The sequence below is a fragment of the Scyliorhinus canicula genome, chromosome 2 (genome assembly GCF_902713615.1).
Source record: "Scyliorhinus canicula chromosome 2, sScyCan1.1, whole genome shotgun sequence".
In the NCBI taxonomy this organism is placed as follows: Eukaryota; Metazoa; Chordata; class Chondrichthyes; order Carcharhiniformes; family Scyliorhinidae; genus Scyliorhinus; species Scyliorhinus canicula.
In genome coordinates, this window is record NC_052147.1 from 128,469,381 (window position 1) to 128,491,858 (window position 22,478).

Sequence of the window (22,478 nt, forward strand, 5' to 3'; positions counted from 1 at the left end):
TCAGGTCACCCCTCAACCCCCATAATTCTAATGAAAACAGTCTGAGTCTATTCAGCCTCTCCAGACCAGGCAACATCCTGGTAAACCTCCTCTGCACCCTCTCCAAAGCCTCCACATCCTTCTGGTAGTGTGGCGACCAGAATTGTGCACAATATTCAAAGTGCAGCCTCACCAAGGTTCGATACAACTGTAGCATGACTTGCCAGTTTTTATACTCGATGCCCCGACCAATGAAGGCAAGCATTCAGTATGCTTTCTTGACTACCTTGTCCACTTATGTTGCCACTTTCAAAGATCTGTAGACCTGCTCAAAGATCTGTGGACTCCCCAAAGCTTGTCCACCATCTACAAGGCACGTCAGGAATGTGATGGAATACTCCTCACTTGCCTGGATGAGTACAGCTTGACAACTCTCAAGAAGCTCAATACCATCCAGGACAAAGCAGCCCGCTTGATTGGCACCCCATCTACCACCGCAAACATTCATTCCCTCCACCACCAGTACAGAGTGGCTGCAGTGTGTACCATATTAAAAATACACTGCGGAAACTCACCAACATCCTTTGACAACATTTCCAAACCTGTAACAGCCCTGAAGGACAAGGGCAGCAGATGCATGGGAACACCAGCATCTGCAAGTTCCCCTCTTAAGTCACAGACCACCGTTCGTCACTCTCACTGGAACAAAGTCCTGGAACTCTCTCGCGAACAGCTCTGAGAATGTACCTACACCACATGGACTGCAACTGTTCAAAGAGACAACTCATCACCACATTCTCAAGGGCAACAGGGATGGGCAATAAATGTTGATCTTGCCAGCAACGCTCACATCCCGTGAATACAAAAAATATCCTCTTCATACAGTAGGATTAGGATAATTCCCAATGCAGAGCAGCACTTTGAACAAAACTAAGCCCATCAAGGTTAAGGCATAGCACAAATGAGGTGCTACAACGCCCTATTAACACACACAGGAGCCACAACTGAGAATAACGCCTTTGTTGAGTGAGACATTTTATTACCTCCCATGCCACCCATGACCAATTTAGTGCCAAACTGAGGCAGCATCAAGCTCATCTCCACAGAAATTAATTGATTCTGTCCAAAGTTTTCATGTGGAATCTTGGTACCAACAGGTAAACGCAGAAGTTCTGGAATTAATGGGAGAGGTGATTCTGTCGGCACCGTGGTATTCTTAATTATGTCAGACTGCTTTCTGAAGATGGTTAGGTCTCATTTAAAGGTGCCTCAGGGATGGGGTTGGTCACTTTTAAGGATGCCCACTCATGGATCTGGGTATGGGAGTTGGTTTTAGCAGATAAATACAGAGCACAACAGCTATTATTTTCCCACCATCGAAAATCCCGTGATAAAGAGTGATCTTCGATGTTATCCATGTCACAAAGTAATTACATCATGCTACAGGAGAGCCATAAGGTTAAGTTAAGTTAAGGCTGCTTTTTCCCATGCTTAGCTTTCGAGGAAATACACGGTGTGCCTTGGGCAAGGAAATGAAATCCGAAACCCAAACTGCCTACTGCTACCTCGAAATTAGGAAGTGACAAGTGTACCCCCCCCCCCCCCCCCCCCAGTCAGTGAAAGGTCATCAGGACAGGGAAAAGGAAAGCAGAAGCTTCATGCATGTCACACTGTTCTCACCCAACCAATCCTGTGTTGAATACGACCTCTCCTGCAGTTGAGTGAGGGTACCCAAATGACAATCCTTTCATTTTTGTCCCATCGTCAAGGATCACTTGTGCTGTTAGGGCCTGAAAAAAGTTAAACATCTCAGTTAGTTTGTGCACAATGTATGGGACAGGATAACACTAGAATAAATAAATAAGTAAAGTCACCATTGTCCCAGATGACCATGGGCTGTTTTCCCCTTTGAGGGGAGAGAGCTGACTGGTGGTGATTTAGCCTGAGGATCACCACACCACGGGCGAGCTTGAGAAGGAATAACCTCAGCCGGTACTGGAATTGAACCTGTGCTGTTGGCCGTGCTCTGCATCACAAATCAGCTGTCCAGCCAACTGAGCTAAACCGTATAAATAATGCATAGGGGTATCACCTAGTGCCATGCCAAGTCACACAGGCTGGTGTCAGGCTTGCTTCCCAGCCTGTATGAAGTTAAAGCATTGCAAATGGACTCCTGCACACATTAACTGCTGTACAGTGAACCTGCTGAAAACTGCTATTATATATAGACATCAGGGGACAAACGAACCATCACAGTGAGAATAAGATCTGATTTTAGCTGTGACACCCACCAATTAAATACCCTGCCAAACTGGCCCTGAAATCTCAGTCAAGCTCCAGGGCCCACTCAAATCAGAGGTCATCAAGCATCCACAGGATTTATTTCCAAAAGGAATTCACATGCTTATCAGCAGAGAAGTACTGAGTTAAAAAGGAGAGAGAGAATGACACCTCGAATCACCAAATTGCCAACTACAATCTATGCTGGGGGCCTAATGGGAGGAATGTTTTCAATACCAAATAGGGTCTCTGGCTGAACCAGAATGACAACGCGGGCTCTTATACAGAAGCCCCCCACCCCGCCCCAGAAATCGGCACACACTATTTTCAAGGGATGTGGGAGGAGAACGGGGATGGTTGCACTTTACACATTCATCGTTTATGGAGACAGCTACACCATATAAAATACCCATAAAAATCAGATCTGATTTTCCAAGGGGACAAGCGAGAAAGTTCTTTGGAGAGGTAGGATATCAATTTGGAGAGATCCCAAAATGCCTTTGGAAGAGTTAAGATTTAGGCCAGGGGTGGGCAAACTACGGCCCGCGGGCCGCATGCGGCCCGCCAAAGGTTTTTATGCGGCCCACCAAGTCATTAAAAAAAAATTTAAGGTTAATGGGGGAGGGGGGGGGGGGGGGGGGGGGGCTGTTGGGTTACTTACTGGTATAGGGTGGATACGTTGACTTGAGTAGGGTGATCATTGCTCGGCACAACATCGAGGGCCGAAGGGCCCGTTGTGTGCTGTACTGTTCTATGTTCTACATGAGGCGCCCAGAATCATAACCGGGTGAAGTAATTATTTTACTTAATATACTATGCGGCCCTTTAAAATTGTGAATTTCTGAATGTGACCCTTGCACGGAAAAGTTTGCCCACCCCTGATTTAGGCAATGTTCAAAGTAACACAAATGGGTGTAAAAAATGGATTAACGCATTGAAATCGTCAAGCTGACTGGAGGGTAAAGCTGTCAAGGGAGCGGTCAAGGCATTTGAAATGTCATGACCTTGAAATCTTTTAGAAAAAAACTGTCCACAATATGAAAAGCCATTTCAGTCTGTTTGCTGACACAAGCCTGAGGGCTACAGATACAATTGGTGCATGCATGACTGATTTCACAACCTATCATTATCACAGTTTGATTGGAAGTTCCAAGTAATTAGATAGTCTTCGATGTAAAACTGTGAATACAAATGCTTATTGTTATAAGAGTAACGTAGTTGAAGGGATTTAATTGTAGTGAGTGGGTATTTAATCAGAGTGTTTTTTTGAAATAGTGAATTTATCAATAGACACTTAGAACTTTATTTTATCCATCTCAGTACAGGTCCTGAGGTCTGCCCATAGATGATACTGGGTGAGTTGGCTTGGGGCAAATGGTGGTGAGTGGGGACATGAGTTAGCATGGGACAATAAAGGTTCAATGGGGTGTTGGTAGAGGAGCATAGGTTGACATGGACGGTATGAGGGACCATGAGGATTGAGTAGAGGAGCATTGGAATGGAGGGCATGAGGTGCAAAGGGAGCAGAAAAGAGGAGCATAGGTTGGCATGGAGGGTATGAGGTGCCATGGGGAAGGGGTAGATAGTAGTCTGGGGGTTGAGTATAGGTGCATAGGTTGACATGGGAGGTATGAAGCGCCATGCGGGTTGAGCATAGGTTGGCAGGGACAGTACAAGGAACCATGGGGTAGGTAGAGGTGGCTATGAGGTGGCATGGATGGGGTATGGGGACTGTATGAGGATGAGGGGATGAGAGTTGTGAGATGTTTTGTTAGGATTTTTGCAGCTGAGAAAAAAATACCAGATTTCCGAGGCAGGCCATTTGCACAGGCCGTCTCCGCATCCAGCAACCCTGTGACTGCCTCCAAACTGTCTCCAGGAGGCGTGGGCATAAATTGGGAGGACATTCTCCCAAGTCAGGTTTGCGAAACTGGGAATTTTCCTGACTCTGCACTCCTGACTGGGAGTGAAAGTCTGAGCCTCAATGTGATTTACAAAGCAGGAAACTAATAATGAGAGCACCAAGGTCAGAAACCACACCAGTCCTTTAAAGTTGAGAAGCAATCTCTTATCAGTGACGATAGCAGCCAATATTTGATTAAATTGCTTTGTAGGAAAAAAATATATTTGCCACTTTTCGCACCTCCTATCACCTTCCCACAATGTACAATAATCCACCACAGGAGGAGGTCACTTACTCCATATTTCCTGTGTCAGCTTTTTGACTTGAAAAGTCAACTCTGTTTCTCTCTTCTCAGATACTGCCCATCATTTTCTGTTTTCATTGTTCTTCCAAGAAACAATTGATTTTGCCCTTCTAACAATTTCCTCGCCACTGATATCTGGCTGATTGGTGTGCACTTGACAAATTTATGCCTCTTCCCTTTTTTGAACCAAGGGGTGCACATTTCCAATCCTCCAGTCCTGTGGCGTACTCCCCACCCTTACTTCCTTCAACAACCTGAGTATGTATTCCATTTGGACCTGATGACTTCTCCATTTTGAGCGCTGTCATCTCTTTGAATAGCTCTTCTTGATCTATTTTTATCCCATCCAACATCTACACCACCACTCTCTGACTATGTTATTGCAGCATTTTTTCTTCAGTTATGAAAGATGCAAAGTACACACCATTGCTCTCTGCCTTACCAGAGAATATCCTCTTTGATCCTCAAACTAGACCATTCTTTTTAAATGTTTCCAAAAATATTTTAAGTTCCATTCAAGGTCCCCCTTGCTCGCATACTCCCAATCTGTGATTTAGCTTGGTCAGAATTCCTTTCAACTCCCTGAAATTTGTCCTCCTCAAATTTACTTGTTCCGGGGGGGGTGGGTCATGTGATGTGAGGGCGGGAGTGGCTGCGCTTGCACGAGCTCTGCCTCTGCGTGTATTTAAATCCTTTATTTTATACTAGTGCACATTTTATAATTGTCTTTTTTAGGAACGATCCTGATTGAGGTTTTGCAATGAGGAGCCGTGCTAAATTCCTTGTTTTGACCATGGAGGTCGGAGTTAGCTGGGGTGGGGCCCAGCTTGTAATGGCGTTATTTCTGGTGAGCGGGTCTTCCTCTCGGCGGTGCTTCTCTAACATTCTCATTACTTTCTTTGTCATAGAGTCATTATGGCACAGAAGAAGGTCGTCGGCCCATTGAGTCCATGGTGGCTTTCTGTCCAGCTAAACTAATCAGTCTCTTTCACCTCCTCTATCTTTATACTCCCAAACATCTATTTCTCTCAAATGTCCAACCAATTTTCCTCTGAAAGTATTGATCGTGGAATCACTTCCAACAACCTCGTAATCGGCTCATTCCCGATCACTACCCCTCACTGCATGTAAAAGGTTCTTTCTCACGTTCCCCTGCAGCCCAAAACTTTCAATCTGGTCCACGCATCACCAGTTAATGGGAGCAGCTCTAAACCCGGGTGAAATTCTCCGACCCCCCGCAGGGTCGGAGAATCGCCCGGGGCCAGCGTAAATCCGCCACCCGGGGAATCGCGCTGCGCCGATCGGCGAGACCCCCGCGGTGATTCTCCGGCCCGCGATGGGCCTAAGTCCCGCCGCTGAGAGGCCAATCCCGCCGATGTGGTTTCAACCACCTCTGGTGGCGGCAGGATTGGCGGCGCGAGCGGGCCCCCGGGGTCCTGGGGGGGAGCGCGAGGCGATCGGACCCCGGGGGGATGCCCCCACGGTGGTCTGGCCCACGATCGGTGCCCACCGATTGGAGGGCAGGCCAGTGCCGTGGGGGCACTCTTTTCCTTCCGCCGCTGCCACGGCCTCCACCATGGCGGAGGCGGAAGATAACATAGTCTAATTGTGGCTTGCAAAGCTTTGCGAAGGGCCAGCATAATGTTGCTGCTTTCATGAAGCCCAAATCCCATATGCTCTTAAAATGCCCTGCCTCACAGCGCTGAGGTCCCAGGGTTCAATCCGAGTCCCCCGAGTCCATGTGGAGTTTTCACATTCTCCCCATGTCTGCGTGGGTCTTACTCGCATAACCCTAACCTGTGCAGGGTAGGTGGATTGGCCACACTAAACCCTAACCTGTGCAGGGTAGGTGGATTGGCCACACTAAACCCTAACCTGTGCAGGGTAGGTGGATTGGCCACACTAAATTGCCCTTAATTGGAATTTTTTTTTTTTAAACAAAAAAAATGCCGTGCCACCTTCAAAGATCAACACACAGGAAATCCCAGCTCCCTCTGCCCTGCATACTCTTTAGAACTGTGTCATTAAATCTTTGTCCCTCCTATCAAAAAGCATCAACACACATTAAATTTCCTTTACCCATTCTGCTAGCCTATCTACGTCTTTTGTGGTCGATTAGATCTTCACTGTGTGCTGCACTCTAGGATCATCAGCAAATTTTGAAATGTTACTCTGTATTCCAACATCCAAGTCATATGTATCAAGAAAAGTAGTGGTCTTCTTACCAATGAGACTTTGGAAACACCACTGTCCACTGTTCTCCAGTCTGAAAATAACATTTACTGCAGGCTGGATTCTCCAGTTCCTCGTGTTTCTTGGCGGTGCGCCGTTCGCTGGCAGCGGGACTATACTCCCGCCTCTTGTCAACGCGACTTCCCATTGAAGCAACCCCACGCTGCCGGAAACCCACGGGTAGGGGTGTGCTGCCAGCGGGAAAGGTGAATCGCAACAACCAGAGAATTCCAGCCCACATCTCACTGTTTCTGTCCTTAAACCTGTTTTCTTAATCCGATCAGACACTCCTTTAATTCCATGGAATCCCAATTTGATCAACCAGCCTTTGATGTGGTTCATTGTCAAACACTTTCTCAAAATCCTTACAGGCGGCATCAACTGAATTGCCCTCACCAAACTCCTGTTACCTCTTCAAAAAATTTAATTTGTTTAATTAATCATGATCTGCCTTTTACCAATTCATGCTGCCTCTCCTTAATCAAGTCAAACTTCTCCAAGTGTCTGAAACCAAAGAGAAAATGCTGGAAAATCTCAGCAGGTCTAGCAGCATCTATCGGGAAAGAGCTGACGTTTCGAGTCTAGATGACCGCTCCAGCATCCTCAGTAATTTGCTTTTCTCCAAGTGTCTATTCATTTTATTAGTGTCTATTAATAATAAAAAGGAAAAACACTACTGCAGCAGTCATACACACACTAACCCAGGCTTTTAACCCTTACTGCACAAAATACCTCTAATACGATGGGCGGGATTCTCCAATGGGCGGGATTCTCCAATAATGGGGCTATGTCCCACGACAGCGTCAAAACGCGGACTTAAGAAAGTGCAGAGTGATTCTCCAATTTGCAGGGTGCTAGCAGAGCCCCGGAGTGCTTCCCGCAGCTCTGGCTGCGGATATGGGGCCCTGATCTTCCAGTCGTTTGTCCGCGCATGCGCACAGTGGTGACCTGCGGCGGCCGCCCCGTGCAATATGGCGGACTCAGCCCACGGAGCGGCACCAGGAATGTAGGTCCGCCCGAGATCGCGCACGCCCGCGGATCGGGGCCGCTCGATCGCTTGCCTGACCGTCTGTGAGCCCCCCCCCCCACCCTCCGATGAAGGATCCCCCGACCCCCACCAGGGCGGCCGTGGGCTCACGATCGCTCCCGACAGGAAAAACGTGGTTAGAACTACGCCGTTGGGAACTCACAGAATCACGTGGGGGCCTCTGTCAATGGCCTCCTACCCGCCCTCGCTCCGATCGCGATTTTGGTCCGGAGGTTCGGAGAATCCCACCCAAAATATCTGAAATTCCTACATTCATCACATACCTCACTCGCTAGCATCAGATCTAGCAATGTCTCCTTTCTCGTTAGACCAGGATTATACTGGTCAAGGAAGCTCTCTTGTATACATTACAGAAATCCCTCCTTTCTCTTCACGTTATCACAATTTGAGGAATTATAAAGTCCCCTGATATAACCCTGGTAGTTCTTGCTCACCACTTGTGATTTCCCTACAGATTTGCTCCTCTATCTTTCTCATTGTTTTCAGGCCTATAGAATAACCCCAGTAGCATAGTTTTACACTTTCCATTGCTCAACTCTAACTAAATGGACTATTTCCTTTCCCCCTTAAGGACATCCTGTTTTGCCAACACTAGGACTCCCCAATCTCTGTTCACTAATCAGTATTGCCACCCCACCTTTCTTTTTCCCTTCCCCATCTTTTCTACAGACTTTCCATCTTTGAATATTAAGCACCTACTCTGCATCGCCGTTAAGCTATGTTTCCATTATTATTACATCGTAATAACCTTATTAGTCGTTTGGTATATATTACAGAACTTGAGTATTGCTCAGAAAAGACACATGTTGTTGAAGCTTTTTGTTTTGTATTCATCAAGCTAATTCACAAGAATGCCAAATATAAAGGGAACAACAATTTATACTTCATGAGAAGAGTGCTAATTTGTTGGCAAGCGGACTCTGATTGGTAGAGGTGTGTGCCATGGAGAATGCACCAGTTAACTGATCACTGACAGTTAACTGCAAAGCTTTGTTTAAATTCAAAACTTGAATGCACCAGTTAACTGAAACTTAAATTAAATATTTGCAATATTACAAGTCCTTTTTTTTAATCTACTACTATCCTTAATGAGTTAATGGTGCAAATAGAGACACATGGGTATGATTTAGTGGTGATTACTGAGACATGGTTACAAGGAGACCAGTTGTGGGAATTGAATATCCAAGGGTACTTGGTATTTTGGAAAGATGGACTGAAAGGAAAGGGGGATGGTTTAGCTTTGCCGGTGAAGAAAGGGATCAGTGTTGTAATAAGAAATTATATAAGCGCCAGAGATCAAGATGTGGAATCAGTCTGGGTAGAAATAGGAAATAGCAAAGGGAAAAAGTTCCTGGTAGGAGTAATCTATAGGTCCCCAAACAGTAGTTCTTCGAAGATGTAACAAGCCAAGTGGATAATGGGGATCCTGTAAATCTGGTATATTTGGACTTCAGGTGGGCATTTGATAAGGTGTCGCACAGGTGCCGCACAGAAGGTTAATACACAAGATTGGAGTACATGGGGTTAGGGTAATTCATTAGCTGGGATAGATGACTGGCTGATGGACAGAAGACAAAGAGTCTTCTGTCCAGAATATATGGGTCTTTTTCTGGGTGGCAAGATGTAACTAGCGGGTTCGGTCCTTGGGCCTCAACTATTTACACCATATACTTTTGACTTGGATACAAGATATAAGGTACTATAGCAAAATTTGCAAATTACACTGTGATCTGGGTGTCCTCGTGCACGAGCCTCAGGAAACAAGCATGCAGGTACAGCGGGTAATAAAGAAAGCAAATGGAATGTTGGCATTTATAGCTAAAGGAATAGAGTACAAAGGTAAGGAACTGTTGTTGCAACTGTACAAGGCATTGGTGAGGCTGCACCTGGGGTATTATGCATAGTTTTGATCCCCTTATTTGAGGAAAGATGTAGTGGCTTTGGAGGCAGTTCAGAGGATGTTCACTAGATTGATTTCTGAGATGAGGGGGGTTTTTCATATGAAGAGAGATTGAGCAGTTTAGGCCCATACTCTCTAGAGTTTAGAAGAATGAGGGGAGATCAAATTGAGGTGATTAAAGGTATGGATAAAGTAGACGTGGAATGGATGCTTCCTCTTGTGGGGCATTCTAAAATGAGGGATCATAGTCTCAGGATAAGGGTTAACAAATTTAAAACAGAGATGAGGAGAAACTACTTCTCCCAAAGGGTCAGGAATATGTGGAATTCACTGCCCCAGAGTACGGTGGATGCTGGGACAGTGAGTAAATTCAAGGAGGAGTTAGGCAGATTTTTAATTGGTATGGGGTTGAAGGGTTACGGAGAATGGGCAGGATGGTGGAGTTGTGGCCATGATGAGATCAGCCATGATTGTATTGAATGGTCAGGCTCGAGAGGCTAAATTGCCTATCCTGCTCCTAGTTCTTATGTTCTATTTTACTTATGTTCTACAAAGAACTCATCTGTCTAATTTCACCTTCCAGCTCTTGGTCTGTAGCACTGCAAGTAACAGCACCCCAAGCACAAATCTGGTGTTCTTGATTAATAAGGGATCAGGGGTTATGGAGAGAAGGCAGGAGAATGTGATGAGGAACATATAATAATCTTTACTGTCATAAGTAGGCTAACATTAACACTGCAATTAAGTTACTGTGAAAAGCTCCTAGTCGCCACATTCCGGCACCTCTTCGGGTACACAGAGGGAGAATTTACAATGTCCAATTCACCTAACAGCACGTCTTTCGAGACTTGTTAGAGAAAACCGAAGCACCCAGAGGAAACCCATGCAGACACAGGGAGAACGTACAGTCAGTGACCCAAGCTGGGAATCAAACCTGGGACCCTGCGCTGTGAAGCTACAGTGCTATCCACATATCAGCCATGATCGAATGGCGGAGCAGACTCAATATCTTGAGGTCTTAATTTCACTAGTAAAGCATGCTACATTGTTCTCAATTAGCTGTTTTTAAATGCAACATACCTTTTTTGAACAACTTCTTTACATTGTTGCCTGCATATTTGCTACCATATCTTTTAACTTATTTAGTCAATCTAACTTCAGCCAGCTGTCTCTTCTGTAAGGGTCCCTCCTGTTTGTTTCCTGTTTATTCCCCCTTTCATTTGCTATTACCATTTTGATCTATGAATGAGTAATGGACCTGTGATTTGAATGCAGCCAGTATCTTTTAAGGCAAAGCAGCTTTAAATTCAAGCAGAGGATTGCAGCAGCAGGTGATATCAGTGATGACTTGCTTTGCTTGACTTGGCTGGTGGCCAATAAATTGGCTAAAATGTCTGAGCCCAGCTCGGTGGCCAGTGGTGATTGTTCTTATCCCACTGACATGTTTCATAGTGTCACAAGGCTGGAGTACATTTCACTTTTGTTTTTGCAGGCTGGATGGAGGAATCGAACCCACACATTCCAGGAATATCCAGTTAATGCTTAACAAAAGGCCACTGAGAGTCTGATAACTCTCTCTGCTGAACTGGCTGTGCAAGCATAATCCTGAATCTGATATCTCTTTCTCTCTGCAAAAAAGAGGCTGAGGTGAAGCAGAGTCTGGTAACTCTCCCTCTAGAACAGGCTGGTCTGAAGCTCTCCTGAAAAAGCTGAACTGCAAAGATGACCATTACATGCTGTAGACCAGAGACCTTAAACCACACTCATACTGTGAAGAAGTGCACTGAAGAACTCATCATCTGAAGCAAGGACTTTTATCTTGTGACCTTAATCCTATAAGTAAATTTACTTTCCATCCCCACCCTTCTCCTGTGTTTGTCTGTTTTGTGTATGGGGAGGGGGGGGGGGGGGTTGTAGAGGCTGGGACAGTTAAAGGGGATTCAGGTATTAGCTCAAAATTAAGGATCTGTGTTTACTCTATATTTCATATTTGTTCTAGTTATAAATAAACAGTAATTGTTTAAATTTATAAACATTGTGACTATAATTATTGGGCAGCCAAGGGCCAAAGATTTGGGTTTATTTTAATAAGAATTATTGGTTAATTCACTTGTGTTGTGACTGGAGTGGGGCTGAAATTGACTGTGAACTAGGCCAAGGTGTCGTAACTCTTCACATCTATTTAACTCAATTTAAATTTAAGATTTTTGCTGTGTGGACTCAAGTTTATTACTCTCAAACTTAATATGAAATTCAATTGTATTGATTTTTTTCCTAAGGATTGGGAGTTAAATAACACTTCCTCATTTCACAGTTCTAGCTTTTCCCCCCAGTTGGTTCCACAATATTTTGTTCCAGGAAGTTGCTGAAACAGCATTCTACAAACTTGTGTTCCAGATTTGATTTGTTCTGTCTATATACAAATTAATCCATCATGGTTATCAGATTGCCTTTGTAACAAGTGTTATGGGCCAGGGTTTAGAGAACCCCAAAGTGTATCATGGAGTTTACCTGACCCACAACTTTTAATAGATTGTGGTATGGGGAGCACATAGCCAACTCTACAGGTATGGTACAGCAGAAATGGAAAAGTATTTTTTAAAGCAAAACAATGTTTATTCTATGAACTCAAGTTAACCTTTTTAAAACATAGTGAACACCTTAGCAACCATTAATTCAAATACAACCCCCAAATAATACAACACTAAGTAATGCTTAATAACTTCCCAAACAACATCCAGAAGACAAAAGAAACACCTTTTAACAGAAGCACATTAGGTTTATATTCACTACTGAGAACATTTATAATTCTTAATTCACCAAATGATCAAGAGATAGTCTTTTGATGGCAGAGAGAACAGCAGTGCGCCTGCTTGGTCTGGCTTCAGCTCCAACACTGAAAACGAAATTAAAAGATATCCTGAGAAAACAGCTTAAAACAAAAGTAAAAAGCTGACAGACAGCCCAGCTCCACCCACACTCTGACATCACTGATAAACACCCATTTCTTAAAGGTACATTTCTTAAGCATCCATTTCTTAAAGGTAGATTTCTTAAGCACCCATTTCTTAAAGGTACTCTCACATGGCACAAGCTCTAATTATTTCCTACTTAATAATCTGTCCAATGTTATTATTACTGCTTGGGGCCTATTAATTACACTAAGCAATGTTTTCTGACTCTTGTTATGTGAGATTTAGAGGCCCACAGGAAAATTCTTGCCTGTGGCATCCGTTTATCTCCTGCACTTACCAGGTTCATTGCAGGCAGAAATGATCAGAAGATTCCCGGGAATGTCTTCTGGCTCAGCTTCTGAGAACCTTCTGCTTATTGAGACCAGGCTAGTTCCCAATCAGATGGATGGGCAAAAGGTGCCACCACCTTACTGTGATGTACTTACTAACTGCACCATGCAGCTCAGGCAGATGTACCAATCCTACTCAAGATGCTACAGCAATACAGGTCAGAAATATCCATTATAAATAATTACATAGAGATATATCAGGGCATATACAGGCAGCCACAGGAACAGAAGCGATACCATTTACAGAACCAGTCCATGGTTGTCAAAAAGTCAGTATATAAGGAACAGGAATTGGCCATTTAGCCCCTCACACCTATTTCAACATTCAATAAGGTAATGGATGATCTGTATCGTGCCTCCATCCAACCACAATTATTTTTAATTGTTTCAGCAAAAATCTATGAATCTCAGATTTAAGATTGTTGATTGAGCCAGTATCTAGTGTATTTTTGGTGGCTGAATGTGCCACATTTATTATCACACATTACATAAAGAAAGGGTTTGTAATTTCTCTCCTGAATATCAGTCGTGACTCAGTGGGTGGAACCCATGTCTGGGTTTGAAGGTTGTGGGTTCAAGTCCCATTCCAGAGTCTTGAGCAAAGAATCTGGGCTGACACTCCAGTGCAATGCCGAGAGAGTTTTGCACTGGTGATTGGGTTGTCTTTCAGATGAGGTGTTAAACAAAGGCCTCACTTGCTCTTTCAAGTGAGGTTAAAAGATCCCCTGACACTATTTTGACGAAGAGCAATGGAGTCATTCTCAATTTCCTGGCCAATAGTTATTTGTCAATTGACATCACTGCAAAAATAAATGGAATATCACATCCTCAAGATTTCCCACAGCACTTCACAGTCAGTGAAGTACTTTTTGAAGTGCTATCAATGTTGTAATTTAGGAAATGCTGCAGCCAATTTATGCACAGCACTCCCACACCCACAAAACACAAAGCGATAATAGCCATAATAACCAGATAATCTGCTTTAGCTGTGTTGCTTGAAGGATAAATTTTGACTAGGAGGCGCCAGCAAATTCCCGGTTTCCTTCGAATAGCGGTATCAGAACGGCGTGAAGCATGACTGGTCTCAGAAGGCATGCACCTTGTGAGCTGCACTCTCAGGGAGCTGGGAGGTGGAGTGCAACTCCCAGGGGGAAAGGGTCCCCCATCTACCCCGCCATCAACTCGATTGTCCAGGTGCCACAGCAAACACACCAGTAAACAATCTTCACCCAGGTACACCCCCTGGCTAGCCCCATCATCAAGTCACCGCCTGACATGACCCGCTCCCTGAATTGGGCATAAAGGATGTAAATGCCGTCTAACCAGAGCTTAATAAAATTGTCACATTCCTTCCACCCCTTTCATATATTCCAGTCATCCAGACAAAGGGCAATATTCCACTCACAACACACAACTTGTATTGATGTAAAGTCTTGAAAATAATAAACATTTCAAGATGCATCACAAATTGTTAGCCAGACACAGAGATATATAAGGGCATATAGTCAAAAGCTTTGACATAGAGGTGATCTTTAAGGATCATATTAAAAGGAGGAGGGAGATAAAGGTGGGGATGCAACAGCACTGAGTCCTTGGTGGCTGAAGGTGTGGCCACCAAGAGTGGAGCAATTAACATCGAGGAGGCTCAAGAGGCCAAAATTAGAGGAACATATCCCAGTATTTTTCTTAATTCATTTACAAAGTGTGGACATCATTGACTAGGACAGCATTTATTACTCATTCCTGATCGCCCTTAAGAAGGTGGTGATGGTGTTGGAGACCAGGACGATGCTGAGCCATCTTAAGTCATCCAGCTAGGCAGCAAAAGCTGGATGTCCAACAGGATGTAAATGGAGATCTGTCAGGAATCCCTGAGGGTCTGTGCGTCCTGGTTCACACAATGGAGTTCAAATCAAGGAGGGATTGTGCTCAGACCTGTGACCACACACTGGCATTTCCCTCAGCAGGATACTGTTAATGTGAGAGAGGGATGTGGCACATGGTGACTTTGCGAGCTGCTTGTCTATCTATGGTAAGCAGAGAGGTACAAGCAAACCTCACGTTGGCTGATGACCTGCGGCTCCATGGACCTCAGGACTCCTGGTGACGACAGCAGCTCTTCCTCCCCTGTGCCAATAATGGTCATATCTGAGGAAACCGCAATGACCCTCACAGGAGGGAGTGGAGGGGGCAGGGGAACATGTGGGGGCAGGGGCTACAGTGCAGGCCACCCTGGAACCCCTGAGGAAACTGCCATCGCCCTCACAAACCCTGCTGGCCTTCAACCCCTTCAGGTTGTGCTGTTGTGGATTTTGTGGGCAAATTCTATGACAATGTCTGCGGCCAACCGACCTTACTTTCCCTTCTTGCCCTCTCATCCTCATCAGAGGAAAGGCCTCCACCAGAAATGATATGCCCATTTTTTTTATCTTTATGATGATGCAGCAAGTCTGGGAAAGTTTGTATAAAGATTTAAGCCTTCTAACTTACTAAGAAATGAGCAGGGTGGTTTACTGATGAAATAGGGGGGTGGCACATTGGTGCAGTGGTTAGCACTGCTGCCTTATGGCACCCAGGACCTGGGTTCGATCCTGGCCCCGAGTCACTGTCCGTGTGGAGTTTGCACATTCTCCTCTTGTCTTCGTGGGTCTCACCCCCAAAACTCAAAGGTGTGCAGGGTAGGTGGATTGGCCACGCTAAATTGCCCCTTAATTGGAATTTTTAAAAAATACTGATGAAATAGGACAACCCAAACTTTCAAATAACATGAGTACTCCTACCTCTTCACTCCTCCAGTTTTCCTGAGCCTGGATGTAGAAAGTGTAAAATATACGATACCTGCTTCCCCGTTTTTCACAGTAACTTTATTGCAGTATTAATGTAAGCCTAGTTGTGACAATAATAAAGATTATTATTTGTTAAAAATAGCGGGGACGAGACAAGGAACGTTAAAAGGACGAGCCTTAAGGTTTTGTACCTGAACGCTGGGAGCATTCAAAATAAAATGGATGAATTAGTTGCGCAGATAGATGTAGAGGGGTATGGCATAGTTGGGATTTCGATGACATAACTCCAAGGTGACCAAGGATGGGAACTAAACATTGAGGGCTATCCAGTTTTTAGGAAGGACAGAGAGAAAGGAAAAGGTGGAGTTGTGTTGCATTGTTGATTAAAGAAGATACTGATACATTGTTGAGGAAAGATATTAGCACACACGATGTGGAATCTGTATGGATTGAGTTAAGAAACACAAAGGGGCAAAAGATATTCATAGGGGTGATATACAGACCACCAAACTGTAGTTGTAATGTTAGGAACAGCATTAGACAGGAAATCAGAGATGCATGTGATAAAGGAACATCTGTGATTATAGAATCAATACAGTAGTGCAAAAGGAGATCATTCGGCCCATCGAGTCTACACCAACCCTCTGAAAGAGCACCCTTCCTAGACCCACACTCTCCACCCTGTCCCCACAACCCAGTAACCCCACCTAGCCTTTTTTTGGACACTGTGGGGCAATTTAGCATGGTCATTTATGGGTGACTTCATATAGATTGGGTGAGTCAAATTAGTCACAGTACAATAGGATTAATTTCTGGATTGTATACAGGCTGGTTTTCTGGGCCAAAACATTGAGTAAACAGGGAACAGACCACCTTGGACTAGGTATTGTGCAATGAGAAAAGATTAGTTGGCATTCTAGTTCTGAGAGAACCCTTGGGGAGAAGTGACCATAATATGGTAGAATTCTTTATCAAGGTGGATAGCGAGGGAGTTGATTCTGAGACCAGAGTCCTGAATCTCAATAAAGGTAACTGTGATGGTATGAGGCATGAGTTGGCTATGATGAACTGGGAAACATTACTAAAAGGAAGGACAGTGAACAGGCAATGGCAGGCTTTCAAGGAATGAATAGGTGAACTCCAAAAGGTGTTTATTCCTATTTAGCGCAAGAGTAAAAAGTGAACTGTGGCCACGCCATGGCTTAATAGGGAAATTAGAGATAGTATTCGATTTAAAGAAGAGGCATACAAACTAGCAAGAAAAAGCAATAGACCGGAGGATTGGGAACAGTTTAAAATTCAGCAAAGGCAGACCAAAGGATTAATTAAGATGGGGAAAATACAATATGAAAGCAAGCTAGCAGGGAACATAAAAACGGATTGTAAAAGTTTTGACAGATATGTAAATAGAAAAAGATCGACAAAAACAAATGTAGGCCTCTTAAGAGTCAGAAACGAGGGAATTCATAACGGGGAACAAAGAAATGGCTTGGAACTAAATTTGTACTTTTCTTCTATCTCCACAAAGGAAGACATGAATAATGTATCAGAAGTTCTGAGAAACAGTGCAGAGCTGAAGGAAATTTGTATTAATAGAGAAATAGTTTGGGGGAAATCCATGGGATTGAAGGTGGATAAATCTCCAGGGCCTGATACTCTTCATCCCTGAGTACTTAAGGAAGTGGCCCTAGAAATAGTAAATCCATTGGTGGCCATTTTCCAAAATTCTTTGGATTCTGGAAAGGTTCCTACAGATTGGAGGGTAGTAAATATAACCCCGCTATTTAAAAAGGGAGGTAGAGATAAAACAGGGAACTCTCAACCAGTGAGCCAACGTTGGTAGTAGGGAAGTTTCTGGAGTCCATTGTCAAGGATTTCATAGCAGAGCATTTGGAAAACAGTGGTATAATCTGGTATAATCAGACAAAGGATTTACAAAAGAGAAATCATTTTGACAAATCTACTGGAATTCTTTAAAGATTTAACGAGTGGAGTTGGCCAGGGATTACCAATGGATGTGGTTTATTTAGAATTTCAGAAGGCTTTCTACAAGATCTCACATTGCAGATTACTATGTAAAGTTAAAGCGCATGGATTTGAGGGTGATGTCTTGAGATGGCTAGAAAGCAGGTTAGCAGACAGGAAGCAAAGATTTGGAATAAATGTTTTTTTTTCCGATTGGCAGGCAGTGACTAGTGGAACACTGCAAGGATCTGTGCTAGGACCCCAACTGTTCTCAATATATATTAATGATTTGGACGAGGGAACTAAATGTATCATCTCCAAATTTGCAAATGATACAAAGCTGGGTGGGAGGGTGAATTGTGAGGAGGATGCAGAGATGCTTCAGCGGGATTTGGACAGGCTGAGTGGGTGGGTGGATGCAGTACAATGTGGATAAATGTGAGGTTATCCACATTGGTAGCAAAAATAGGAAGGCAGACTATTATTTGAATGGGTGTAATAGAGGTGGATACTCAGCGAGACCTTGGTGTCCTCGTGCATCAGTCACTGAAAATAAGCATGCAGATACAGCTGGCAATAAAGAAGGCAAATGGAATGTTGGCCTTCATAGCGAGAGGATCTGAGTCCAGGAATAGGGGTGCTTTACTACAATTGTATAGGGCATTGGTGAGGCCACACCTGGAGTATTTGTGTGCAGTTTTGGTGTCCTTATCTGAGGAAAGGTCTTGCTATGGAGAGGGTGCAGCGAAGGTTTACCAGGCTGATTCCTGGGATGGCGGGACTGTCATATGAGGAGAGACTAAGTTGGTTAGGATTATATTCATTGGAGTTTAGAAATGTGAGAGGGGATCTCATAAAAACTTATAAAATTCTAAAATGATTAGACAGAGTAGATTCAGAAAGAATGTTCCCGATGGTGGGGGGAGTCCAGAAATAGGGATCATAGTTTGAGGATAAGGGGTAAACCTTTTAGGACTGAGGTGAGGAGAAATTTCTTCACCCAGAGAGTGGTGAATCTGTGGAATTCACCACTGAAAGTAGTTGAGGCCAAACAGTGTGTTATTTCATGAAGGAGATAGATATTGCTCTTGGGGCTAAAAGGATCAAGGGATATGAGGAGAAGGAGGGATATGGGTATTGAATTTGATGATCAGCCATGATCATAATGAATGGTGGAACCAGTTCGAAGGGCCGAATGGCCTCCAACTGCTTCTATTTTCTGTGTTTATATTTCAAAACAAGTTGTATTTGTCATTCATCAAAAAAAGCTTATGGCTCCTCTTGATCTCAATTTACTCTCCCCAGGCAGTCTATCCTACACAATTCCTAGCCATCAGAGGAAGCAGTTAAATCTAAACTCTCTTCACCACCATTTTCAGCTCAAGTTTGCGACACACTCTGCTCACAGTTTGTCAAAATGTTAAATTGAATCTACGGACATGGCTTCAAATCTTGACAGCTTTGCTAAAGTCTCAGCGCTTTTCACCCCTTCCAGTTTAAACACACTTTCCTGTTCTCTTCTTACGTCCAGCTGATGAATTCAGTGTTTCTTCTCTCTGAATCAATGATTGCCCAAACTCCCCAGAACTTCTGAATTAGTGCTCCTTATGAGCTCAACATCACCCTTTTGGAACCCATGGTCCATTCTCTAGCTATCTATACACCAAAATGTTGTTTGCTGTCTTTGCTACTGTCCCACATTTGTGTTCAATTGTCTACAAATACGATTCATGTCCAATATTATGACCTTATGTTTCCACTGCTTATTCCTCTTTCACAGTGTTGCATTTATTAACATTGAATCAAAGCCCTCCTTGCAAGGAAAGAGAACAGTTATCAGCTCAGTGGAAAGGATGAAAAGTCAACATGCTAATCTACCAGAACAATCAAATGTCTAAAACTGAAATAGAAGGTCACATTGCTGTCTATGGAAGCTTGCTGTATGCAAATTACCTGCTGCTTTTCCTACACTACAACACATCCAAAAAGCTGTAACGTCCGTTAGGACATGGTAGAGTTGTAAAAATGTTACGGAATGTGAATTTCTCTTCAGTTTGCCCGATCCCTGAAACAATTAATATCGTGCACCAGTGATCCACATGGAAGTGAAGACAGTTGACGTTCACTTTTGTCACTTTTCTTCACCATTCAATTCACCTTATAAAAAATACCTTTCTCAAGCTGGGTAAGACAATTCCATTATCATTCTGAGTGTCTCCTATGAGTTGTAGTAGAATATTAGAGATGATTTAACCCCTCTCCACTGCACCTCATTGTTAAAACATGCCTGAGACCAGACATGGAGTGTTTATCTACTGTCATCCATTAAAAAGGCATTGACATCTTTCCAACATAGGTCAATTTGAGTAATACAGTGTATGTACTCACACTGCTGTCCCCTGGAGTCCTACCAATATCCAAGGTCAAAGAAGAGGCTAGTTGGCAAATCCTCAGTCCCCACTGCAGAACTTGAGTATGACCCTATAGTGTTCCTAAACTGACAGCAAACTTTGAATGTGAAGAGAGTCTTGGGAGAATGAGGGCTGGTGTCCAATAATCTCACCGATACGTAAAACCTTCTTGGAAATACACAGCAGGTTAGTCACTCTCTATTGAGAGAACAAACAAGGTCACTTCAAAGAGAAAATGACCCCTTTGGATCATCTGGACTCAAAACGTTAGCTCTTTTCTCTCCCTACAGATGTTGCCAGGCCTGCTGAGATTTTCCAGCTAATCTCTTTGGTTTCAGATTCCAGCATCCGCAGTAATTTGCTTTTAAACAAGGTCACTTTCCAGGTAGAACCCTCACCTATTTTGATGAAGGCTTCACAGTGAAAAGATTATCCAGTCTGTCCTCTCCACAGATGCTGTCTGACTTGGTTGGTTTCAGATTTATAGCAGTTTGTTCCTTTTGGATTTCTACACTCCCCTGGCAAGTCCAAACTTGGTAAACATGCAGCATAAGAATCTTCTACTCAGTCCAATTAGTTCATACCCCGCGACTGAGGTGGCTATTAAGCTGGACTAAAGACCAAATGGTGTCCTTGACAACACAACCACAAGGGATTTACTTGCATTTCCTGTGACAGCAGTGCAGTGTCTTCCTCATACATTTCTTACCCATTTATCTCTTCCCATGTGTCAAGTGTGCATCCTTCCAACTCAATAAGAGCTGTAGGCTCACACCCTGGGGGCTACAGCAGCAACCCTGACTGGGGGAGGTAAAAGTAAGGGGGGGGGGGAGGGGGTAGCCTTGGAACATGGCATGATCTGCTGGGGCACAGGTAATGGTTGGGAAGAAATAAGCTAAGAGGAGGGAGTTGTGATACCATCCTGGTGGGTCCAGCAGGAATAGACTCTCTAGTGCAAGGAGCTGGGAAAATGAAGCCCAACTATCCACGTGCACGCGCGGAGCCAGTCTTCCACTTCCGTGCACGCGCAGAGGCGGTCGTTCAGTCGCGCGCGCGTGTCCGTCCTGCAGTCACGCGCAGATTCATCGCACCCATCCGAGTGCGCGCGCAAGAGCCACCCCCTCGTGCGCGAGCGAGCGCCAGTAACACGGGCACCCGGGTCTAAGGGGTGATCAGCCTCACTCAACACAAAACAGCGACAGGACTTTACTCAAAAATAAACAGGGCTTTGGATCCCCCTCCTAACAATGCGGAAATACATCTTTGGCTTTACACTGTGTGCACCCCATTTCTTTACATTCATCATTTAATTATTGGCAGAACTGTGTATTTCAGCATTGCCGCGGGAGAGGGATGATGTAACCGGCTAATGTGCAATGCAACAAGTTACTAAAGCCATGTCTCCTGCAATCTTACCTCCCTCCTGGTGATTCCCAGATGGGAAACAGGTATACACAAAACAAATGCCTTTCAAATCCCGGCTCCCTCGTTTAAAATCAACACGTTTTCTTCCCCAATAGAACCCGAAAGACTTTTGCAAATGTGTTTGCCCATTTAAATCTCGACTTGTTCTATGAATCTGGCATCGAAAAAGTTTTTATTTTTTAACCAAGCGTTATTTGCTCCAGACATGACCAGGAAGGAATTACTCCAGATCAGAGAGTGTGTAATAGCTGTGAAAACAAAAGAAATGCATTTACCTTGCTGCTGAATATCCTGACTCCCGATTTGCCCAAACTCCACACCGGCCGCTGTGCACGATTGCAAGCTGTAATGCCATGTTTGAGGGATTTGAACACACTACACGCTCTCAGTATCTTGGTCATTCTCGGATGTGGAATATAAACTTGTTCAATTTCTTTGAAATTTCACTTTGATTTCTCCCCAGATCTCTTGTTCCTCTCCCTCCTTGGCAGGTTTGAACAAGCGGCCAGACTGACTCCCAATGGCTGAAACTTGAATGCCACTGTTCTTTTGTACTTTAGTGTTTGATGACCTGGCAATGTCAGTGACGTTAATGGTTTGCAGGCAGCGACCGCGTGTCTCTTTGGGTTATTTCCCTCCAGTTCGATCTGGGGGTTCTCTTGTGAAGTGATGAAATCGTATCAGCTGCTGACGGCACAGCAGCACCGTCCCAGTGTTCAAATGTCAGCACCGTATTTCTCCTAATCAAACAGCGCTTTAATAGTAATAGTTAGCCCCACCTGCGATCACATTTTGGTTTAATGTTTTAAATCAGTGTTTCTCAAACTTTTTTGCCCAGGACTCATTTTTACAAACTGCCCATTCTTCAGGACCGATGCTGGCCGTCCTTCGCGACCCACGCCGGCCAACCTTCGCAACCCACACTGGCCATCCTTCACGAC

The 22,478-nt window shown here is 44.2% G+C and overlaps 1 protein-coding gene across 1 annotated transcript in view; it reads right to left on the minus strand.

Moving 5' to 3' along the window:
• Positions 1-22,244, minus strand: part of cps1 (carbamoyl-phosphate synthase 1, mitochondrial) — a 170,171-nt gene extending 147,927 nt beyond the window's left edge. The window contains exons 1-2 of the mRNA XM_038786419.1: positions 21,813-22,244; positions 1,660-1,769 (exon numbers count right to left, since the gene is read on the minus strand). Of these exons, the coding sequence (XP_038642347.1) occupies positions 1,660-1,769; positions 21,813-21,938 (236 nt within the window). The 5' untranslated portion in view covers positions 21,939-22,244. The remainder of the gene's footprint in view (positions 1-1,659; positions 1,770-21,812) is intronic.
• Positions 22,245-22,478: the final 234 nt, after the last annotated feature.